The 19413-nt window shown below is 45.2% G+C and overlaps 2 protein-coding genes across 3 annotated transcripts in view; one reads left to right on the top strand and one right to left on the bottom strand.

Annotated features, from left to right (window-relative positions):
- The first annotated feature begins 1893 nt into the window (after nucleotides 1-1893).
- On the top strand, nucleotides 1894-11563 carry stx4 (syntaxin 4). The gene is made up of 10 exons (XM_006793195.3): nucleotides 1894-2073; nucleotides 2416-2505; nucleotides 4614-4713; nucleotides 4867-4941; nucleotides 5021-5091; nucleotides 5399-5507; nucleotides 6621-6694; nucleotides 7007-7144; nucleotides 7225-7335; nucleotides 10260-11563. The coding sequence occupies exons 1-10, from the start codon at nucleotides 2044-2046 to the stop codon at nucleotides 10335-10337; spliced, it is 876 nt and encodes a 291-aa protein (XP_006793258.1). The 5' UTR covers nucleotides 1894-2043; the 3' UTR covers nucleotides 10338-11563.
- Nucleotides 11564-12825: 1262 nt separating this feature from the next.
- srcap (Snf2-related CREBBP activator protein) overlaps nucleotides 12826-19413 on the bottom strand; it is a 37730-nt gene continuing 31142 nt past the window's right edge. For both annotated transcript variants that reach the window (XM_087844886.1, XM_087844884.1), the window contains one exon: nucleotides 12826-19300. In XM_087844886.1, coding sequence (XP_087701012.1) covers nucleotides 14237-19300 — 5064 coding nt within the window. In that variant the 3' untranslated portion in view covers nucleotides 12826-14236. The remainder of the gene's footprint in view (nucleotides 19301-19413) is intronic.

Raw genomic sequence — 19413 nt, 5'->3', positions numbered from 1 at the left:
GAGGACAACTCCCACTATCTTTTCATGGGAAGCTCCTGGCACTGGAGTTTCATCCTTCTGAGCAAAACAGTTAGCAGATAACATAGTGAAATATTGCTAAGCAAAGCTAAGCAGTTTTCACAAGGTCACGCTGACATATACACATACTTCATCTGAGCATACAAAGGTTATACAAAATCATAGAGTGAAGTTCTAACCACCTAACTCTACACGTGAGGATAAACTAGAATTTTTCCATGAAATTGGGCCAGTTCTGCCTGGAGTTTGGTAGTTTCCTCTTAGTGCTAAGAAGTTCTCGGTATTCTTTTTCTTTTCTCTTTAAATGCTGAGAGCTGTTTTTAGTTCATCCAATTTTTGGGAAACATTTGTGTGCAACTTCCCCTTTCTTATAAACTTAAAGAAATACCTTTGCTTTTTCTGCCTCATCTCTTTGAGTATTACTCAGTCCTTTTCCACTGCTCTATCTCCAAGACTAAGGCAGCATGCTTTTCCTCTAGGGCTGTTATCTGTTCTACCTCATTGCCCAATGTCCGCTGAATTCAAAGTTCTCAGAAACATCCTGTAAAATTCACTGCTCGTGTTTACAGGCTCTATAGCAGCCTGTGGTTCTTTCACTGTGGTGTCACTCAGCTCAGGGTGAAGAGGTGGACCGGTTTGGAGGATGTGTGGTGTTTCTGCAGGCAGTGGGCTTCAGTGTTGGTGCCATAGGCTGTGTAGATATTTCCAGCAGTTAGTTTAAGAACCGCTGCAGACTCTTGGAGGATCACTGTATACTGTGGTCATGGAGCAGCAGCAGACTCCGGTTTTGATGCTCTTGCAGGCTATTCCATAATTTCAGTTCTTGATGTTCAGCAGATATTAGAGCTGTGACCTAAACTGAAATGTTTGAACTCCTCACTTTCAGCAGGGATCAGGTGTTTCAAACGTCTTTCGGGATTTGTAAAGCAGACCTTTCTTGTTCTAGTGCAGTTACCTTCACATAATTTGGATCTGAATGAAAGCACTCTTCAGATTCAGAGGCTGCACTTTTCACACCAACTCAGGAGGCAGCAGATTTTACAGGGTTTTACTTTCAACTTGTTTGGACTGCACCAGTAAATTCATCACTTATAGTGAAATCTGATTTTTTTTAGGTATTAAAACAAGCAAACCATGGACTGAATTGTTTCTGCCTCTGTGTGTCATTTCTTTTTTTCATCTATTGTTTTATAGAAAATAATTTTGATTCCTGAGGTACCAGCTGTTCTCCGGTCGGTAGAAACTATTAAACAGCAGTTACGGGCTGATTGGAACAAATCAATGTTTTTAAAATTAATTTAGTCACACTGTTTTTAATGCTGCCACAATATGACCCACATGCCTAGGTGGCACAGAACAAGTGAGTGAAAATAACATTAGATCTTAAGTCGACATATCAACAGCATCTGCAAGTACAAGAGTAAGTGAGCAATATTACTGACCATATAAAACTGGCTTAATTTTAAAATTTGTAATAAGTTCTGAGGTCTGTTTTTCTGTAAAGTCTACAATTGCATTTTATTACATTACAACACCCATGATCAAAATATTGTTGTTAGTCTTTGTTTGCTTTTACTGTTTATTTTTTTCCTCTTTTCCTTTACTTTACCACTAAATTATCTATTCTCTCTTTCTGTGCCTCCTTAATCTTAATATCCTAAAGTCACGACCTTTATATCTCCACTGTATCTGCACAATATGTGTTTATTTATCTAAATAAATATTCGCATCGCACATATTTTTTATTTATCTTTATATGGCTAGATTATTGTACGTAGTGAGTATTTGGGAAGAAAGCCTACGATTGGAGCCTTTCAGCAGTTCCTCCTGCTATGACAGGGGGCGCCGGTGAGTCGATGAGTTGAGTGTTGAGTGGGCCGCAGAAGAAGACGCGCTGCCGCTGGAGTTTACTAGTTGAATGACAGCGGCGGCGTGAACTTTGCGGATATTACGCTTTGGGAGCGGCTCGCTTTATTTCAGTGCAGCGGTTTTTACTTTTGATTTCTTCCCTTCGCTTTTGGAAAAATGAGGGACCGGACCAAAGAATTAGGAAATGTGAGTTTCAAAGTAAAGTGCTAACATTAGCTCTAGCTCCGCTAGCGTGGCTAAGTTAGCCCAGTTCACTACTTTACCCGAGTTAACCTAAGAGTCTCCAGGGACAACTTAGACGAGCAGAGGGAATCAAAAAGTGCTTAAGTGGGATTTTTTTGCAGATATTTCTCTTTATAAAAGTTGACTTTGTTGATGTTTTGCTTCCAACTTCCGTTGCAGTCCTTTCTCCTTAAAGGATAGGGCAGGCCGGGACAGGGCAGGGCTCATGATTCACATCCTCGGACAGCGAGAAAGCACTCACTGTTTTTCTTCTGTTTATGTTATTTAAAATCAATGTGACTTCAGACCGCAGAGGCTTCGGATGACGATGAGGAGGGCAAAGCGCTGATCAAATCTGGAGGCTCAGAGAAGGAAAATGAAACCTTTTTCAGAAAGGTGAGGCAGAAACATCACGCACTTCTCTCTGGAAAATCCCCCAAAATTAAATGATCTGCACTGTCCTCGTGTTAGTCAATCACTGTGGTAGTTTGTACACACTTCTGAATTTTACATTTGTGCAAAAGAGAGACAAAAATGCACTACAGAGGCTTAAATATCACAGACTGCTGCTGATGCGTTCTTAACCTGTTTTGTCAACAAATCGTAGTCTGCTAAATCCCAGTCTCCTTGAACCCGAACTGTCACGAGTAAGGAACCAGAGTTATTCACCTAATATCACAAAATGTGACTATTCTCTGCGCTGATCTTAGGCCTCTGTAGTAATGTGTTTGAATATCTTTGGGTTTTGATTTAAAATGGTTAGAAGAAACTGCTCAATTTATGCATATCCACATTTTTGTCCTTGGAGTCTTATTCTTGGTATGGAAAACTCCCCCTAGAAAGTATTTTAAAGGTCCAAAAAGCATGACTAATATGTCAGGAATGCCTTAGATATTCTCATATTTCAAGATTCAAGACGTTTACAAGCAAAACACAGTTTACAGGTTAATATAAATGTACAAAATTGCAAATGTACAATTATGAATAATTAAAGTTCGACAGTTCATCAGTGATCCATCCTGATGGCCCGTGGATAGAAATTGGTTTGTTCTTTGTTTTTATTGGTCCAAAGCAAAAACATGGAAAGTACGAGACCTCTGAGCCTGATCCACTTGACCTTCTTGCCACTATAAATTTTTAGAAAGACGTTTATGTATGTGACACCATTCACCAACAGGAGGAGAGAAGCTGGAGGATAAGGACCAAGGTTATCTGGGGAGAGGACACAAGGATATGAGGGCAGGGAGCCATAGAGGCTGGACATCCAGTGTCAGGTTAAATAGATGTGGAGTCAGAGCAGTTTAAACTGTACTGTGTAAATAAGTAGGTTAACAGTGCTGTATGCAAGTGTTTTATTTTTAAAAAGTCAGTAGTTGTTCAACCAGCGTGAATAGTCTAGTTATAAGGCAGATTAATTGGTTAGTGAGCCTTTTTAGGTGGCTTTTTACTTGGCTGGATCACTACGGTAACTTAGACTGAACACATGACCTGGTCTGCAGAAGGTTACGTTCAGTGTTTTGGTTAAAAATCATCTGGAAATGTGCTTTCACTGATTGAGAATATGTTGTAAGTATGCTTATATTTTCCATGCTGAGGAAAGCCAAGCAGCAGTGTAAACAGGGTTTAATCATGGACGCTCGCTCACTAAAGAACTTTTTTCTTTTTCCATCCATAAGTCAAAATTTGTAGCCGGCATCTTAAAATTTTGACTTTAATTTGGCCACAGACTGAAGTGGTTTCCACACCTTTGTCATCGAGCCACGGTCCATCGTTAGTCCTGAATTCACTGAATATTACGATGAATCAAGTTAAACATTTCACAGCTTCAACTTGCAGCTGTCGCGTCAAAAACCTTTGTTGCTTCGGCAGGAAATAAGAGGGCAAGTAGCAGCCAGGTGTTCCTAATCAATGCGTAGGAAAGCTGCGTCATAACTTGTGACAAAACTGGAACCTCCTCTTAACCCTACGCCATAACCTTCCAAGTGTTGTGTGCTGCATCGACCCAGCATGTAGTTATGTCTTAGGAGGTACACGTCAGGTTACGGCGTAGGGTTAAGAGGGGATCTGGTTACGCTGCGGACTTAGTTCTTCTTACAGGACTGCAGAGGGTCCAGTGGAAACTTTCTTTTTTCATGTGATGGTATATTAATTTATGAATTCACAAAACAAACACTTTTCTGTAGCACTGCTTCTCTGAATTATTTGCTGCACCAGTAGTGCCTTGTTTTTGTGAGTGCAGTCAGAGCCTGGAGCAGAAAGCCTGTGCGATACCCGTTATTGTCTCTGATGGGGGACTTTAGGTGTTGTTGAGCCAGCTAACACAAAGAAACCTTACATATGTTGGCATTGATTCATAGATATCAGAGGGAGCTGCACCCATTTTAGCTATAAGGACTGATAGAGAGAATAGGATGATATTTGCTTGATATATGAGTTAAATTGAGCTAACAAAATAGTTATCTTGTTCCCTAAGAAACCTAAAATTCTTTCCTTGTTATCGTCAGACCCAAGAAATTCACCAGGGGCTCCAGCAGCTCAAAAGGATGGTGTCTGACCTCGAGAACAAACAGAAAACTGTGCTGGGCGAGGCGCTACCGAAGGAAGGTGCGTAATATATCGTCATATATAAGGTGTAGTGGTTCACCGAAAGTTGCAGACAGAAGCGTGTTAGTAAACTGTCAGAGGAGAGGGGGCGATCGGGTTGTCATATTCAAGGGTTTTGTTTGCTCAATTTACTGTTTTTGATCTTTTGCACAGATATGAAGAAAGAGCTCCAAACTCTTCGAGACGAGATCAAAACGCTGGCTGGTCAAATCCAGAGAAAGCTGAAGAGTGAGTATCTTTGAGCTGCAGGGGGAAAAGATTTATTCTTTTGTTCAGCGTGGCTTGACTTGTGGCCATCTTTCCACAGGTATTGAGCCCAAGAAGGGAGAGGATGATGGGAAATACATACCCATAAATACTCGAATGCAGCGCACACAGGTAGCACCCGAGACTTTTTGTAATCAGCTAAAAACATAACGCCCCTCTCTTTCTATTTTCTCTGTAAACAGCATGCCATCAAGGTCATGTGACTGGCGTATGATCAGTTTTAATGAGCTTTATAGCCTTAAAGTGGAAATGAATGCTGTGCTGATAGTTTCGGTTATTGATAACCATTTTAAAAGCAGCTAAATCGTAAGTATTACCTGTAATGGCCACTCATTGTGAAAATGACAGCTGGTTTTGGGGGAAATTTTGAGGGAAATTACCACTACGTTTGTTTTTTCACTCTGCTTCCTTTTGCCAGCACGCTATCTTGTCCAAGGAGTTTGTGGAGCTGATGGGCCACTGTAACACCATCCAGGCTCAGTACAGGGACAGAAACGTGGAAAGAATACAGAGGCAGCTGAAAATCAGTGAGTAGCACCGAGGAGATATATCTGTCACCATGTCAGATTTTTGTGGTCTGTGGTCTCAGTTGGGGAAATCAGTTTTACCGATCACTTCCACACTACGGCGGGAGGTTTAAAGTCGGGTGACAACGCCGTGCCGTTTTCTTCTTTCTGTCACTTTCTGTTTTAAAATGACACAACATATGTTTAAAGGGGGTGAGATGGATATTTCACACTAATGTGCAGTTGGCCTCTACTAGGGTAGCTTTGCATGATTCACATTTCAGAATAATCCTTTATTTTATTTTTTAATCTTGTACTGTACCAAAAGCAGTTTTAGCTCCTCCCCCTTTTTAAGCCAACTTTCTCCTAATTGGCTGCCCCTCAAACACAGAAGGGTTGGGTGGCCGGTGGGTGGGGTTTGTGACCATATTAGAAATATCCCCTCTCTGTAAGGTCACACTGAGCCAAGACTAGAAAAACACAGTCTGAAGCCTGAGCTTTTGGCTCACAGGAAGTACGTGTACATAAACTGATCACATTATTTAAAAATTTGATCATCAACCTTTAAAACTCGACATGAATTAAAGGAAAAGCATAAGTTTGCTTTAAAAGAATTCGGACACCATGCTGGTGCTAAGCTGATTTGACCAAAGATGAGTCAAAGGTGCTCGGCTAGCAGCTCTGCGCAGCTTCATGTGTGGTCACGAATGACTAGAAAGCACTGCTGTAATTTCCTGTCATATCCTGCAGTGGTGGGTGTTCCTGTTAAATGAAACCATACAGTCAAATAATGAACTCAGTTTAGGTACAAACTAAAAAGCTCAGGCCTTGAACTGCTCTAAAATGTTGATGTATGGATATTACAGTGACCTAAATGGGACCTCTTATCTCGAAGCTCACCCACCCAGCTCCACCCGTCAGTCAGAAGAGGGTTGGCTAAAAGGGGAATGGCTGAAACGCCTTCAAGTTTAAGATAAAGAGATTATTTTGAACTGCTAATCATGCAAAGCTACTCTAGTAGAGTGTGAATAATGCTAATGGGAGCGCTGTAATCAGCTGTAGACGAGGACAGAACATCTTCACCGTTCTGCGCGTTCCTCTAAACGCTCTGATTTGATTTTCTCCCGTCTTCAGCTGGCAGCAACGTGACAGATGAGCAGCTGGATACGATGCTCGAGAGCGGGCAGACGGATGTTTTCACCCAAAATGTGAGTACGTGCGAAGTTAACAAAAAGGAAAGTGTGTTTCAACGTGAGAAACCACAACACAGACTTCCCTGCAGCAGATGCAGGTGTTCTGTGGCTGCAGGTTTAGTAACTTTCACACACTTCTCTAACTGCTCAAACAGGACTACAGATATGGTAAGAATATCCTGTGCAGCCCTTAGCTGTGCTGTAGTCTAACTCAAGTAGCTCGTGCGAAGAATCCTGCAGGTTTTGTGCTGCTGTTCATAGATGACCCCCTGAAAAGTTGTGCCTGGTTCTGCTGTCCACGATTTCCCTAATAAATATGGTGTCCAGATCCTGAGTGACACTAAAGCTACGAGGCAGGCTCTGAATGAGATCGAGTCCCGGCACGATGAGATCCTGAAGCTGGAGAGCAGCATCAGAGAGCTGCACGACATGTTCCAGTACCTCGCCATGGAGGTGGAGGCTCAGGTAACGCAGCGCCGATGAAGTCGGTGGAGCTGGTTCGGGCTGCGGATGGCGTTTGATCGTGATGTTTTTGTTCACCGCAGGGGGAGATGGTGGACAGGATTGAGAACAATATCAACAAGTCTTCGGACTACGTGGAGAAAGCAAAGGGCGAGCTGGAGAAAGCGGTCACGTATCAGCATAGATCACGCAAGGTACGCACAGAGAAACCCGAATGACATCATGAAAAGGACGGTTTTTTAATCAGTCAATCTAAGCGTCACTTTTACTTTCATTACACTCACAGCAACAACGAAGCCAAGTTTTCTCACAGCTCGATTACACACACAATCTAAACAAGGATGCAAATCGATGCGAAGCCTCTTAGCCAAGAGACTGTTTTCCCACGTTCACATTAAGGTGCTCGTTTCTGCAGGTTCTCACTTTTCTCTAAAATAACAACACAAAGATTAAACTTCAGGAGGATCAGTCTGTCCAGTTAGGAAGTAGAAACGTTTATGATTTCAGCTGCTTTGGTGCAAATTACAGCAACAACTGGTAGAGAGGCAACAACAAGGCAACAGGAAATGGTTTTACAGTGCGTGCTCTCGCTTATCCCTCCTCTAGTTTTGTTTCGCTGCTACTGGTATGAGATAGTATCTGTACCCTTTTCAGCTCCTCCAGGAGCTCCACAGTGTGGAGGAGAGAGCAGGAGTTGGTCAGAGCCCTACATGTACACATGTCAGAATCAGACTCAGTGAGGGTGGCATGATGACCTGAAGTCCTTTAGTGGGACCTGTGATCAGAGGCCATCATCGGCGTGAAGCTGTTGTCATCTGTGAACAGAACACAGCAGCTTCACACTGGCAGAAATGAGAGTGTGGAAAGGCCTAACCAACTGACATCAAGCATGATTGTTGGTTTTTTCCATGCAGACATTACCTGATGTCAGAGAAATACTTATTTTCCAATTTAGAGGTCAGAGTTACAGACGACACTCAGTGAAACTGTAAAATCTATGAAAATACTTCCTTAAGCTTGTTATTAAACAGTAATTCATTTAATGGTTATCATTAAATTTGGAAAACCAGAATGTGTTGATGAAGAGATGGAAACACGACTCGCTGTTTTCCTAATATTCTCTTAGTGCCTTTTTCTATAAATATACCAGCTCTCCTAGTGTAAGCAGTTGTCCTAAAATCTCCTTAATTAAAAACTAAATCAGAAGCAGCAGAGATGCATAACAATAAACGGACACTTTGTGCTGCAGAGAGTCGTATCCTCTTTTGGTTTCATGGGTACTTTACAGGGAAAACGAGGAGAGGGCTCCGATCCTCTTTGTTTTTCTTCCTCCTCCGTGCTGTTATGAGAGAATAGCTCTGCCCTGTATTCACATGAGTGACGCAAGGTGAAACTTCCTGAAACGAGTTTCCTCATTATTCTTTGGAAAATGCTGCCTTGCAGAGAAATGCTGTTTGGATCGCCACAAAACTCGATCACTGTGCTAAACGTGCAGAGGAGCGGCCTCTGTGTGCTTAACGGCAGCACGCTCCAGAGTCGGGGAGTTTGTAAATATTGACACTGGAAACTGCTCTAATGGAGGAGAACAGCAAATAAATTAAGCTTCTCAAATATTGTGGTAATCCCATCTGTTCTATCAGACTCTCGTTAAAAAGATTAAAAATCCTAGACTGTGATAAGTGAAGTGCTGCTTTCTTGGCCAGCAGGGGGCGACTCCTGTGAAGTGAGGATGTATGGGGAAAAAAGCCTTTAATATTATAACCTGAGCAAACACTTTCCTGATCAGTTTTTGCTCTCAGTTTGTAAGTTTGCACATTAGGGTCTCCTGTGAGGTAAAAGCTGTGACGAGTCCTCTGCGAGACCAAACCCACACCTATTACATCTGTTTTTAAGAAACAAGATGGTCTACGGACAAAATACAGACGTTTTTTTTCTGTATTAAATCATGTTAATTTTTTTAACTACACGATAAGAGATGAGAGCCAAAACTTAAAGTGCTTTTTCGTTAACTTTGAAGGGTCATATAACCATGTGGGACAGGTGTCTGGTCGAAACAAGCTACAGCATGTGAACGTCTCCTTTTTGATACCAGGCACATCTTCTAGCTGTATTTCGAATGCTGGGATGCTTTAACGCTCCTGAATGTTGCTTATGGTTATGAAATGGTGCGACTTTAGTGTTTATATGACACATCGACTGATCAAACAGCTTCAGGTCAACTTTAAGCTCACAAATGAGACTCTCTGGATAAACAAGATCCAGATTTGTCCCATCGGGGCAGATGGCCACCCCTCGCTGAGCCTGGTTCTGCTGCAGGGTTCTTCCTGTTAAAAAGGAATTTTTTTATTCCCACTGTCGCAAAGTGCTTGCTCAAAGGGGATGGTTTTATTATTAAATACTGATTTATTTATTTATTTTTTTTAAAGTAAAAAGCACTTTAAGGAAACTGCTGATGTGATTTGGCGCTATGTAAATAAAATTAAATAGAAGTGACTAAATCTTGGCTTGAGGTTGAGCTCTTTGCAGGAAAACTGCTTTAATCTTGAACACATCATCCCATATAAAATCTGTGAGCATCTCCCACCTGACCCGATCACGATCAGCTGATTTTTATATACAGCAACTTTAGCTTTTTTATTAAAGCCATTCAAAAGTTGTGCAAGTTACAGGCCCTGAAAACACAATAGCTTGTCTTTGGGTGTTGACTCTTTGAATTAAATCCCCATCTGGTCAGACTTTATGGCACCAGCTATGCTTCACAGCCTCATGATGATCAGTTGGGAAAGCTCTGGCTTTATGACGTGATTGAAAAAGACGATGTGTGTTGCTCACGCACGAAAGAAAGAAAAGGAAACAAAAAACAAGGTTAACTTTACAAACCACGCCTTTGTTAGCTAGAAAACAAGCCTGGTATTACATGTTGGGTTAAAATGAGACCTCTCATATGCTGTAACATATTATAAACAGCGATTTATCCCACAGAAAAAGGGGCTGCTGTACTTGTTTCTGTGTGTCGGAGACTTTAAATTGGCCCCACTCTGAAACCATGATGGGGTGGGGGGGATTGATTTTTCTTTCCTGGAATGACTCTAACCTGTGTGCTTATCTCCCGCTGCAGAAAAAACTCTGGATTGGAATCTGTTTGGCCATCCTTCTCCTCATCATCATCATCGCCTTGGTCGCCACCTTCTCCTAGCAACACCCTGTGGTGCAAGTTAGCAGAAGCACATTATGGATACCCCCCAAATCCACACATTCATGCGTATACATCAGCTCACAGGATGTACAGCTGAGCGGAGTCAGTGGATTTCAGTTTGATTTTTTTTTATTCCTCTAACCCTCCTGTCCGCCTAACGGTCCTACTCTCCACTTTTTCTGTTGTATGGAAGAGATGTGCTCTCTCGTTTAATCTCACAATCTGCGCTGCGCGCTCGATGCCGGCGCCGCACGTTTTCTGTCAGTTTCTGTTCTGCAAAAACAAACAGCGGGACTCACTGTGGACTGTTACACCAGTCGATCCTTCCCCTCCTGTGTTTAAAAAAAGAAAAAAATAGAAAAAAAAGAGGAATTAAGTGACCTTGAGTGGGGCACAGAGCAGTATTGATCAAACACTGGCACTCGTCATACTGTACTCAGGAAAACTGTTGTAACGTTGATGCTTCTGGATGAATTGGAGACCTAAAGAACAATTTTATAATATAGGCCTTTTATAGTCGGATACAGGAAATAGACTAATATAATTGTACATAACCGATGTTGCTGGTGATAAAAAAATTATGCAGATGATTTTTAAAACTTCAAAGGTTTTTTTTTTCATACTGCGTACATGTAACAAGTGTAAATACAGATTTTTTTGTGTGTATGTGTGTGTGAAACAACCCCTACCCTCCGCCCTTTCCTCCTCCTCACTTCTCTTCACATTTGCATAAGGTGTCTCAACACTACAGGTCCAACGCTTCCCCTTTCCTGTGTCCTTCCAGTTTGCATTTTTGACTCAAAACGTTGTGCAAGCGCCTGCTTAAACAACACACACGTCTTCAGAAATGGTGCCTTCTCCTTTGCAAATGTGACGTCGTGCATTAACAAAAAGGGATGGATGTGTTTTAGACTTCAACGTGTTTTGTTCTGTTTTTTTTCTCACCGTTTTGTCCCATTATGCATTTTTTTTGCTATATTTTGGAGTCAAAATACACCAAGGGGACAAATGAAACCCATTTAAAAAAGAAAAAATGAACCAAAACTGAGAGGCGGCTTCTCGCTGACGCCTCGTTCAGAAGCAGAAAAGTTGCTGTGAAAAAGGCTGGCAGAGGACGGAGGGGAGGGACACGGCTACTGTGTAAAATTATGGCTGTTTAAATTTTGCATCGCTCATTTATTTTATTATACATTTGTTTTAAAATAAAATACCGCCATGTTCCATTATCCTCAGTCTGCCTTGTATCTTTTTAAGATTAGCAAGTCTTGAACTATCAGCTGGCCCTCTAAAGGAGCCTGGAAGCACCTCGGGATCCCCGGGAAGAACTGGAAAACGTTGCTGGGGAGGACAAAGTCTGGAATACCTGCCTAACCTGCATTTTTATGATCTGTTTAATGCACAGGGTGTACAGTGGTTTGAAATAGTGAAGAACACTGTACCTCACAGGAAAATGGAAAACATCCCTGAAAGCTTTAAAGTTGGCGAGCTTGTTGAACACTCAGCTGTGGGGTGTTTCCATCCTGATGGGTGGGAGGAAAAAAAGTCAGTGGGCAGTTTTCATTAAAATAAGTCAGGGGCTCCTCCCTCCCTGTTCTGTTAGAGAGCAGCTGTTGGCTTTGTAGCCACAGGGACAAAAATGCAGGTTAACACAGACCAATTTTGTATTTTACCAAACATTTCATTTTTATGATTGAAAAAAGCTGATTTGAAACCAGACATGAGGTCAGTAATTGTGACACTGAAACTCTTTAGCTGATTTATATTTAAGAGCTAAAACTACTGATTGAGCCATTAAACTCACCGCAAAAATGTTACAGATGAGGTCATGAATCAGGTGAGCCGAGGGCAATTATATTCTCTAATTTTTATTCTATTTTGACTTTGTTTTAATTCAGATTAGTTTTCATTGGTCTTAGTGTTAGTCTGTGAAAGTATGGAGGGCAAATGTCAGAGGCAAGATTTAGGGAAACAAATAAAAGTATTACAATAAAAACAGAAGCGCTTCATAAAAGCAGTTGATTCTCTGTTACAGATACAGATGTTTCAGACCTGACAGTTTTTCATGGTTCAGGATTTAACCTCAGCTAAGTTGGTCTGTTGGCTTCAACTGTTTTTTCTAGCTCCAACTGCATTTTTGGAGCTAGAAGTCATGATATTTGGAAGGCATTAGGATTACATCTATAAACAAACTAATAACCTCTTGGATGACTTCTGCTACACAGCAAACCATATTTGTCAGATAATCCTTTAAGAGTTGGAGTTTGGTAAGTCGCCGAGCTCCAACTCTTCTTTCTTTGGTTGGTCAGACAGAAATAAATCTTAATTTGAGAAAAAAAAAAAGAATTCAACTAATTTTTGGTCTTTTTATTCAACTGTAATTGCCATAATTTTCAAGTAAAACAATGTGGAATTACAAGGATCAAAGGAATGCAACAAAAAGAGACAGAAATCAAAGTAAGACCATCACCATAAACTACCCCCCCCCCCCCCCCCCACCACCAGATATCATCTTTGCTCAAAAGTAAATCGACAATTTACAGTCATCTCAAACTGTACCAGTAATTTTATTCACATATTTTTTTTATTTTGTCCAAGTATACTTTTTTCTTCTTTTTTTTTTTTTAAACATGAACCAAAATCGATGATGTGAGAGAAAAACAAAGTTCGGGTGAAAAATGAAACATTAATTCAGTAGCACTGATGCTCAGGGTGTTTTTCCTTTCTTGTTTCATGTAAGGGTTGGATTTTTCCCCACATCATTTTTTGGATTAATTAGTTTTTTAATAACTGAATAAGAGAAATTTAACACCCCTGCTTCAGGTGCTTCACAAGGCAATCTGAGGTTCAAAACCATTTGGCCACAGAGGCACTCTTAAATTCAGTTCTCAACATTTACTTGGCTTTTTGTGACAAGTAATTTTTTAAACTGCCTTTAGGACGTTTTGGGGGGATGAAAGCTGGATTTTGTGGTGTGACTAAAGATTTTCCAAACTGGAGACAAACATCGTTAGGTACCAGGAACCAATTCATCGACTTCAGTTGATGAACAAACGCATCACAACACCACGGAGTACTGAAAAAAAGCCGAGGGCCACGTTATTAAAGATGTGCAAAAGAGAAATGCAAGGCTGGATTTTCGAATCCGATGAACAGAAAGTGACATGGAGAAAATAAAAAAAATAAAAAATAAACAAAGAGGGGGAGAGGAGGGGCCAAACAAAAAGACGAGCTCCAGCATAGTGCAGCAAAGATCACATTGACAGATCTGTTCTCTTCCTAATAACCTGGAAGAAATAATAAAATATGCATAACTTATCAACTGACTACAGAGAAACAATAGTCAGGACAGAAAATCTCAAAACCAAACTTTCTAAAACCTTCAACTTACAATACAACCGCTCACTCGAGACTTTTAAATGTCACACAAATTACTTTTCATGGGTAACCCAGCAGAGGGCGCCGTTTAACCCTGTCTTAACAGAGCATCTGAGTGTTCCAGTCTTTTAATGATTACAGTACATTATGTGAACTAACAACTTGCACCTTTTGTCCCACCCACGCCCCACCCCCTCGGAGTCCAAGTGGTGAGTTTTATCCACGGCATGTCCACATATCTGGACGCTCGACAGCGGCGCCGCCTGTTTACCGTCAGTCCAGCGTCCCTGAGCCTTCCCCCGGCGCTCAAAAGCAGAGCTGGCGCGCCCCGACTAGAAAGGGAGAGGGCCCGAGAGGCGGTGAGGTCCCTGGCTTGTGCAGCACTCAGTTTGCTCTTGTTTTTCCTCAGAGTGCAGACAAAGCAGCAACCTTGGAGATCACGCCATGCTCTCGTATCACGCTCTGCCACACCCTCGCTTCTGTTTTTTTTTTGTTTTTTTTAATTCTCCCCTTTGGCACTCCGATCATGTCTTATTGTGACGCTGTTGGCTTGAGGAGGAGCGGGTGCTTGCGGCCGGTGACCGGGCCTGCACTGCAGCGAGTGCAGCAACGCTCCGTAGCACCCTGTCCGGCGTTGACCCCTCGGTTCCCGAGCTGCTGGTCACATCCTGCGAGAGCTTCTGGGACCTCCTCTCCTTGCGACTCTCTCGCTGTTGTTTCTCCTTTTTGTCACGGCTCTTTGCCCGCTCAGAGCTGCGGTCCCTCTCCCGCTCGCTGCCGGAGGAAGTGGCACGGGAGCGGGAACCTCGGTGCTCCGTGTTCTGGGAGCTGAGGGTGCGCTGGCTGCTGTTGCTGCTGCTGCGGCTTCTGCTGCTGCGTCCGCCGCAGTCGCCCTCGCCATCGCTGCTCATGCTGCTGCAGGCGCTGTGGCCCCTTGACGACGATCGCGTCTCTCCCTCGCCTTCCTTGCCCCTCGAGGACTTCCTGCTCCCTCTCTCTTTCTCCTCTGGTTTAGGCCTCTTGTACTCAACCTCTAAGGGTGGAACCAGAGAGCCAGGGCACTGTCTGGTGGAGCGTGATGTAGATCGGCTCGCCTGATTGGGTGTTGAAGGTTTGCTGCTTTTGTTGTTGGTCACAGAGTTGCTCTGAGGAGAGGCTGGCACACTTTTACTTTTAGGCTTTTGGTTTTTGTCCGAAGGGGCAGTGGTGGAAGTCGCAGGAGCTTTAGGGGTGGAGTCTTTCCGAGGGGTGTGGCCTGGGGTGTCCACCCTGCCTTTCATAGCTAAAAGCTTGGCTGCTGCATTGAGTGCTGAGCACCTTTTCCCTAGAACCTCTGGCTCAGGAGGTAGCGAGGGGGTGCTGTTGGTCAGCGTTTTAGTGTCCTGTGGCGGCTGTGATCCCACAGACTTCCTGGTGATCCTAACAGAGGACGTATCGCTGCCCGACTCTCCTCCCGTGGACGCATTGGTGTTGTTTGACGAGTTTCTGTCCGAGCTGCTTGCTGGTTTGGCTCCCTTCCCGTCCTTGGTGCACTTTTCCTTCTCCTGATCTTGGAGCCTGCGTTTTGCTGAGCGAGTGAGCCGGTGCTCCTTCCTGCTGTTGCTGCTGTCAGAGTCGGAGGAGGAAGAGGAAGGAGACCTGGAGCGCCTCCTTCGAGAGGCAGTGGTGGGAAGGTCTGTCTCACTACCCCCTTCTATCTTCTCTTCCTCGCCTTGTTCCTCCTTGTCCTCCTTCCCTGCCTCTGATGTAGGATCCACTCGCCTCTTCTTGGTAGGATGTCTGTTCTCGTAGGTCCTCTTGTGGTGAGCATGGCGGGTGAGGGTGGAGGTAGAGCACCCAGACGATGGCGAAGAAGAGCGAGCAGACTCCTGGCTACTCTGGCGACTAAGTGACCTTTTCTGGATAGCAGGTTTCTGATCCTCAGTAGTTTTCTCTTCTTCCAGAGGGTTAGCTTCATCTTTCGGAATGGGGGTTGTGGTTTTTGTTTCTCGTCCCACTCCTTGGGGCCTTCCTGACTCTTTGGTCTCAGAGGAACTCTCCACCTTTCTTCTTTTAGGCTGAGACTGGCTAATGTCTGACTTTTTGTCATCGTCTTCCTTACTCATCGCAGCTTCAGCCTCCATTTCTGTCACCTCTTCTTGGTCGCTTTTAGAAGCTGACTCTTTCTCTGTTGATGGCTCTAAAGATGGTGCAACGAGGGGAGTGGATGAGGGAGCGGATATGGGAGCAGGTGTGGCTTCCTCGGTCTGAGATGGTGCAGGAACACTTGTGGATGAAGAAGTTTGTAGCTGAGAGGAAGTGACTGCAGAGGTTTGTGTAGTGGACACGGGTGGAGCTGTTTTGGTTGTGGATGCTGTGACTGTAGCTACTGAAGCAGGGGTGATGGTTGTGGTTGTTGACCCTAGGGAAGCAGACTTTTCTGGTGATGATGTAGCTATGGTGACAGACGGTGATGCTGATGTTGTAGCTGTTACCGGAGGTGTCTTGTCAGTCTTTTCTGCAGTTTTGGGAGGAGAAGAAGAAGAAGTGAGGACTTTGGAGGGCGCTGCAGTTGAAGGTGTTGTTACTCCTTCTGCTGGGGGTGATGAAGCTGCTGAAGCCTTCTTTGCCTCTGCAGGTGTAGCAGCACTTGTGGATGGTGTAGTTGGAGGAGGCGAGCAGACTGGACTTGATGCTGAAGGCTTTTCGGGCTCTACATGTTCATGAACCTCTGCAGTTGGTGATGCTTGTTCGGTCGGGCTTTTGTTAGCAGTCTCAATTGTCTTTGCTTTGGCTGGAGGGGAAGGTGGAGCTGTATTACCAGAAGATGGTGCCACTGTTTTGACTGGTGGTGATGTAGAAGTCTTGTCAGACACGGTCCGGATTGAGTCTAACATACTGGTTTGTGCTGTTTTTACTGGAGCTGTCACAGTTGTAGATGTAGCTGGGGAGGTCTGCTTGGGCGAAGGTGGAGCTGGGGAGGTCTGCTTGGGCGAAGGTGGAGCTGGGGAGGTCTGCTTGGGCGAAGGTGGAGCTGGGGAGGTTTGCTTGGGCGAAGGTGGAGCTGGGGAGGTTTGCTTGGGCAAAGGTGGAGCTGGGGAGGTCTGCTTGGGCGATGGTGGAGCTGGGGAGGTCTGCTTGGGCGATGGTGGAGCTGGGGAGGTCTGCTTGGGCGATGGTGGAGCTGGGGAGGTCTGCTTGGGCGATGGTGGAGCTGGGGAGGTCTGCTTGGGGGAAGGTGGAGCTGGGGAGGTCTGCTTGGGCGATGGTGGAGCTGGGGAGGTCTGCTTGGGCGATGGTGGAGCTGGGGAGGTCTGCTTGGGCGATGGTGGAGCTGGGGAGGTCTGCTTGGGGGAAGGTGTAGCTACAGGGGCCTGTTTAGGCGAAGCTGTAGCTTGAAGGCTCTGCTTGGGTAAAGATGGAGCTGGGGAGGTCTGCTTCGGGGAAGCTGTAGTTGGAGGGGTCTGCTTGGGTGAAGCTGTATCCAGACTCGATACAGGATGACTGGAGGGTGTGGAGGCTAGAGAGGCTTGTGGCAAGTCCTTCACAAGAGAAGCAGTTGGAGGTGATGTCATTGCAGTGGTGACTTGTGGTGTAATACTAACTGTTACAGACACTGTGGTAGCAGCTGTTGTGAGCGTTGGGGTGGGGTCTTTAACAGCTTTGGAAGATGACGTAGTGGGTGGAGTGGAGTGTGTAATTGGTGTGGTTGTGGTGGTGGTTGCCTCCACAGCTGGTTGAACAGCAGCATCTGAAACTGTGGAAACCACAAGTGTTGGTTTAACACCTGGAGGAGGAGGTGGGACATCGCTGACAGGTGGTGACGGAGCTGTGTTGCTGACGGGGGTGGAGGTATACGTGGAAGAAGAGAGGACTGGTGCTGGGGCTGGACTTGGAGCTGGGGCTGAAGCAACCACTTGGGAAGAGGCAGGCTCAGAGATCAGTGAGGTCACCTGGGGTGCAGGTGAAGTGGGAAGTGAGACGGGTGTGGAAACTTCATCTGACTTTGTTGAGGAGGCTGGATTTGGAGGCGGGGCCAAAGCCTCAGTTTTAGTGTCTGTCTGATCAGCTTTGGTCGACTGTGAAGACCGAGTCATTTCAAAAATAGCAGCAGGAGGCGGGGTCTCTGAGATCGTCAGTTCTGTCCTGGAATCAGTTTTTGATAGATTAGAGTTCTGACTCTCATTAACGGTCTCTAGCGTGGTCGCTGAGTCCTTGCGGGGACGACCCCTCTTACGTTTAGGGGACAGTGGCGGGATTCCTTCCTCAATTGCCGAGATGGGATGTGGGGATGTGGTCGATGCGTTGTCAAGTTCAGGTAGTCTTGTGGGAGTCTTAGGGGGCCGGCCCCTCTTTCTTTTCAAAGGTGGCATGAGAGAGTTCACGCTGGACTCCGCAGCAGAGGCGGAAGCAGCGTCTCTGCCTGGTGGGATGTCCGTTTTCTTGGACTGGTTCGCTCCCCGTCCTCTCCCTAGATGCTGCTCTCCCATCTGGGCAGCCATACGAGATTCGGTTTCCAATCTGCGCCGCACGGGAAGATTCCTCAGCACTGGCATGTCAGGAGACAGATGAGGAGGGGAATATGGAGGATAGCCTCTGACAGGCTGAGGGTGCACAGGCGGACTTGGGGTAGCGTCTTGGTCCAGAGGGGATTTGCTAACAGTCTCTTTAGTTTTGCCATCTGGGCTCGGTGATGCGTCCTCTTTGTTTGGCTCGTCAACAAATCCAGCACCGCTGTCCTCTGCCGTTGCCTCTTCTGAAGAGCAACCACCTCCTGTCCCACTTCCTCGCCGCCGCCTCTTTCGTGGCTCTTTCTCTTCCACCACTGTGACTAGCCGGCCCGGGAGCTTCCGCAGAACTTTGGCTGATGGTGAATCTTCAACCAGTCCCCGCAGCACTTCTCCGTCAGCTGACTGCCGCTTGCGAGGTGACCGTGAGCTGGTGGAGGGAGGAGACATGGCGCAGTCTTTACTGTCATCATCCTTAGTCTGATGATCCGCCGGACAGCTGGACTCCAGCGATGACTCAGACGCCCTCCTCTCCTTCTCCACCTCCTTCTCCTCCCTCCCCGTTCTGGAGATTTTACTGTCCGTCTCCCCAGCACACTGCTGTTTCCCACCAGGGGGCGAGGCTGTAGGAGGGGAAGGCACTGGGCTGGGATGGGAGCGGTTTGGTTGAGTCCTGGTTTTGGCGTTCTGGTGATCTCTGGCGGGAGATGACGCTTTCGAAGATTTGGAGGAATCTTGAACCCGGGTGGATGATGACGTTTTGTGGTGGTCTGTGCGGGATGGGATCGTAGACACAGAACCTGTGTCTTTGGCAGCTCCTCGTCCTCTCAGACCTGAGCGGGATCTTTCAGGCACTTCTCTGGGAGTCGTGGGCTCAGGCTCAGTTTCAGGCGAGGCCCCGCGGAGTCGGCCGCTAGTCCTTGTAGAGGTGGCAGTCTTGTCCTTGGGTTTACGACCACGGCGGGCTGGAGCTGGATGGGCGGGTTCGGCAGAAGTTGGTGTTGACAAAAAGTCGTCCTCGTCATCATCAGATGACGTGTGGAGCTTCAGGCCCTCCTCCTTTGCCTGGTCCAGACCCTTCCTGGCAGCCTCCACCTGTTCCTAAACACACAAGAGGAGAAATTTTTTTTTTTTTTAAGTTTTATCAAGTTAAAAATGTTTGACTTAAACCAAAATCAAATATTTTCTAGTTCTAGTTCCTGCTTTTCCCTTTG

Source organism: Neolamprologus brichardi, chromosome 8 (genome assembly GCF_056152115.1).
Source record: "Neolamprologus brichardi isolate AB-2024 chromosome 8, ASM5615211v1, whole genome shotgun sequence".
In the NCBI taxonomy this organism is placed as follows: Eukaryota; Metazoa; Chordata; class Actinopteri; order Cichliformes; family Cichlidae; genus Neolamprologus; species Neolamprologus brichardi.
The sequence above is the reverse complement of the archived record's forward strand: the minus strand, read 5'-3'. Positions and strand labels throughout refer to the sequence as shown.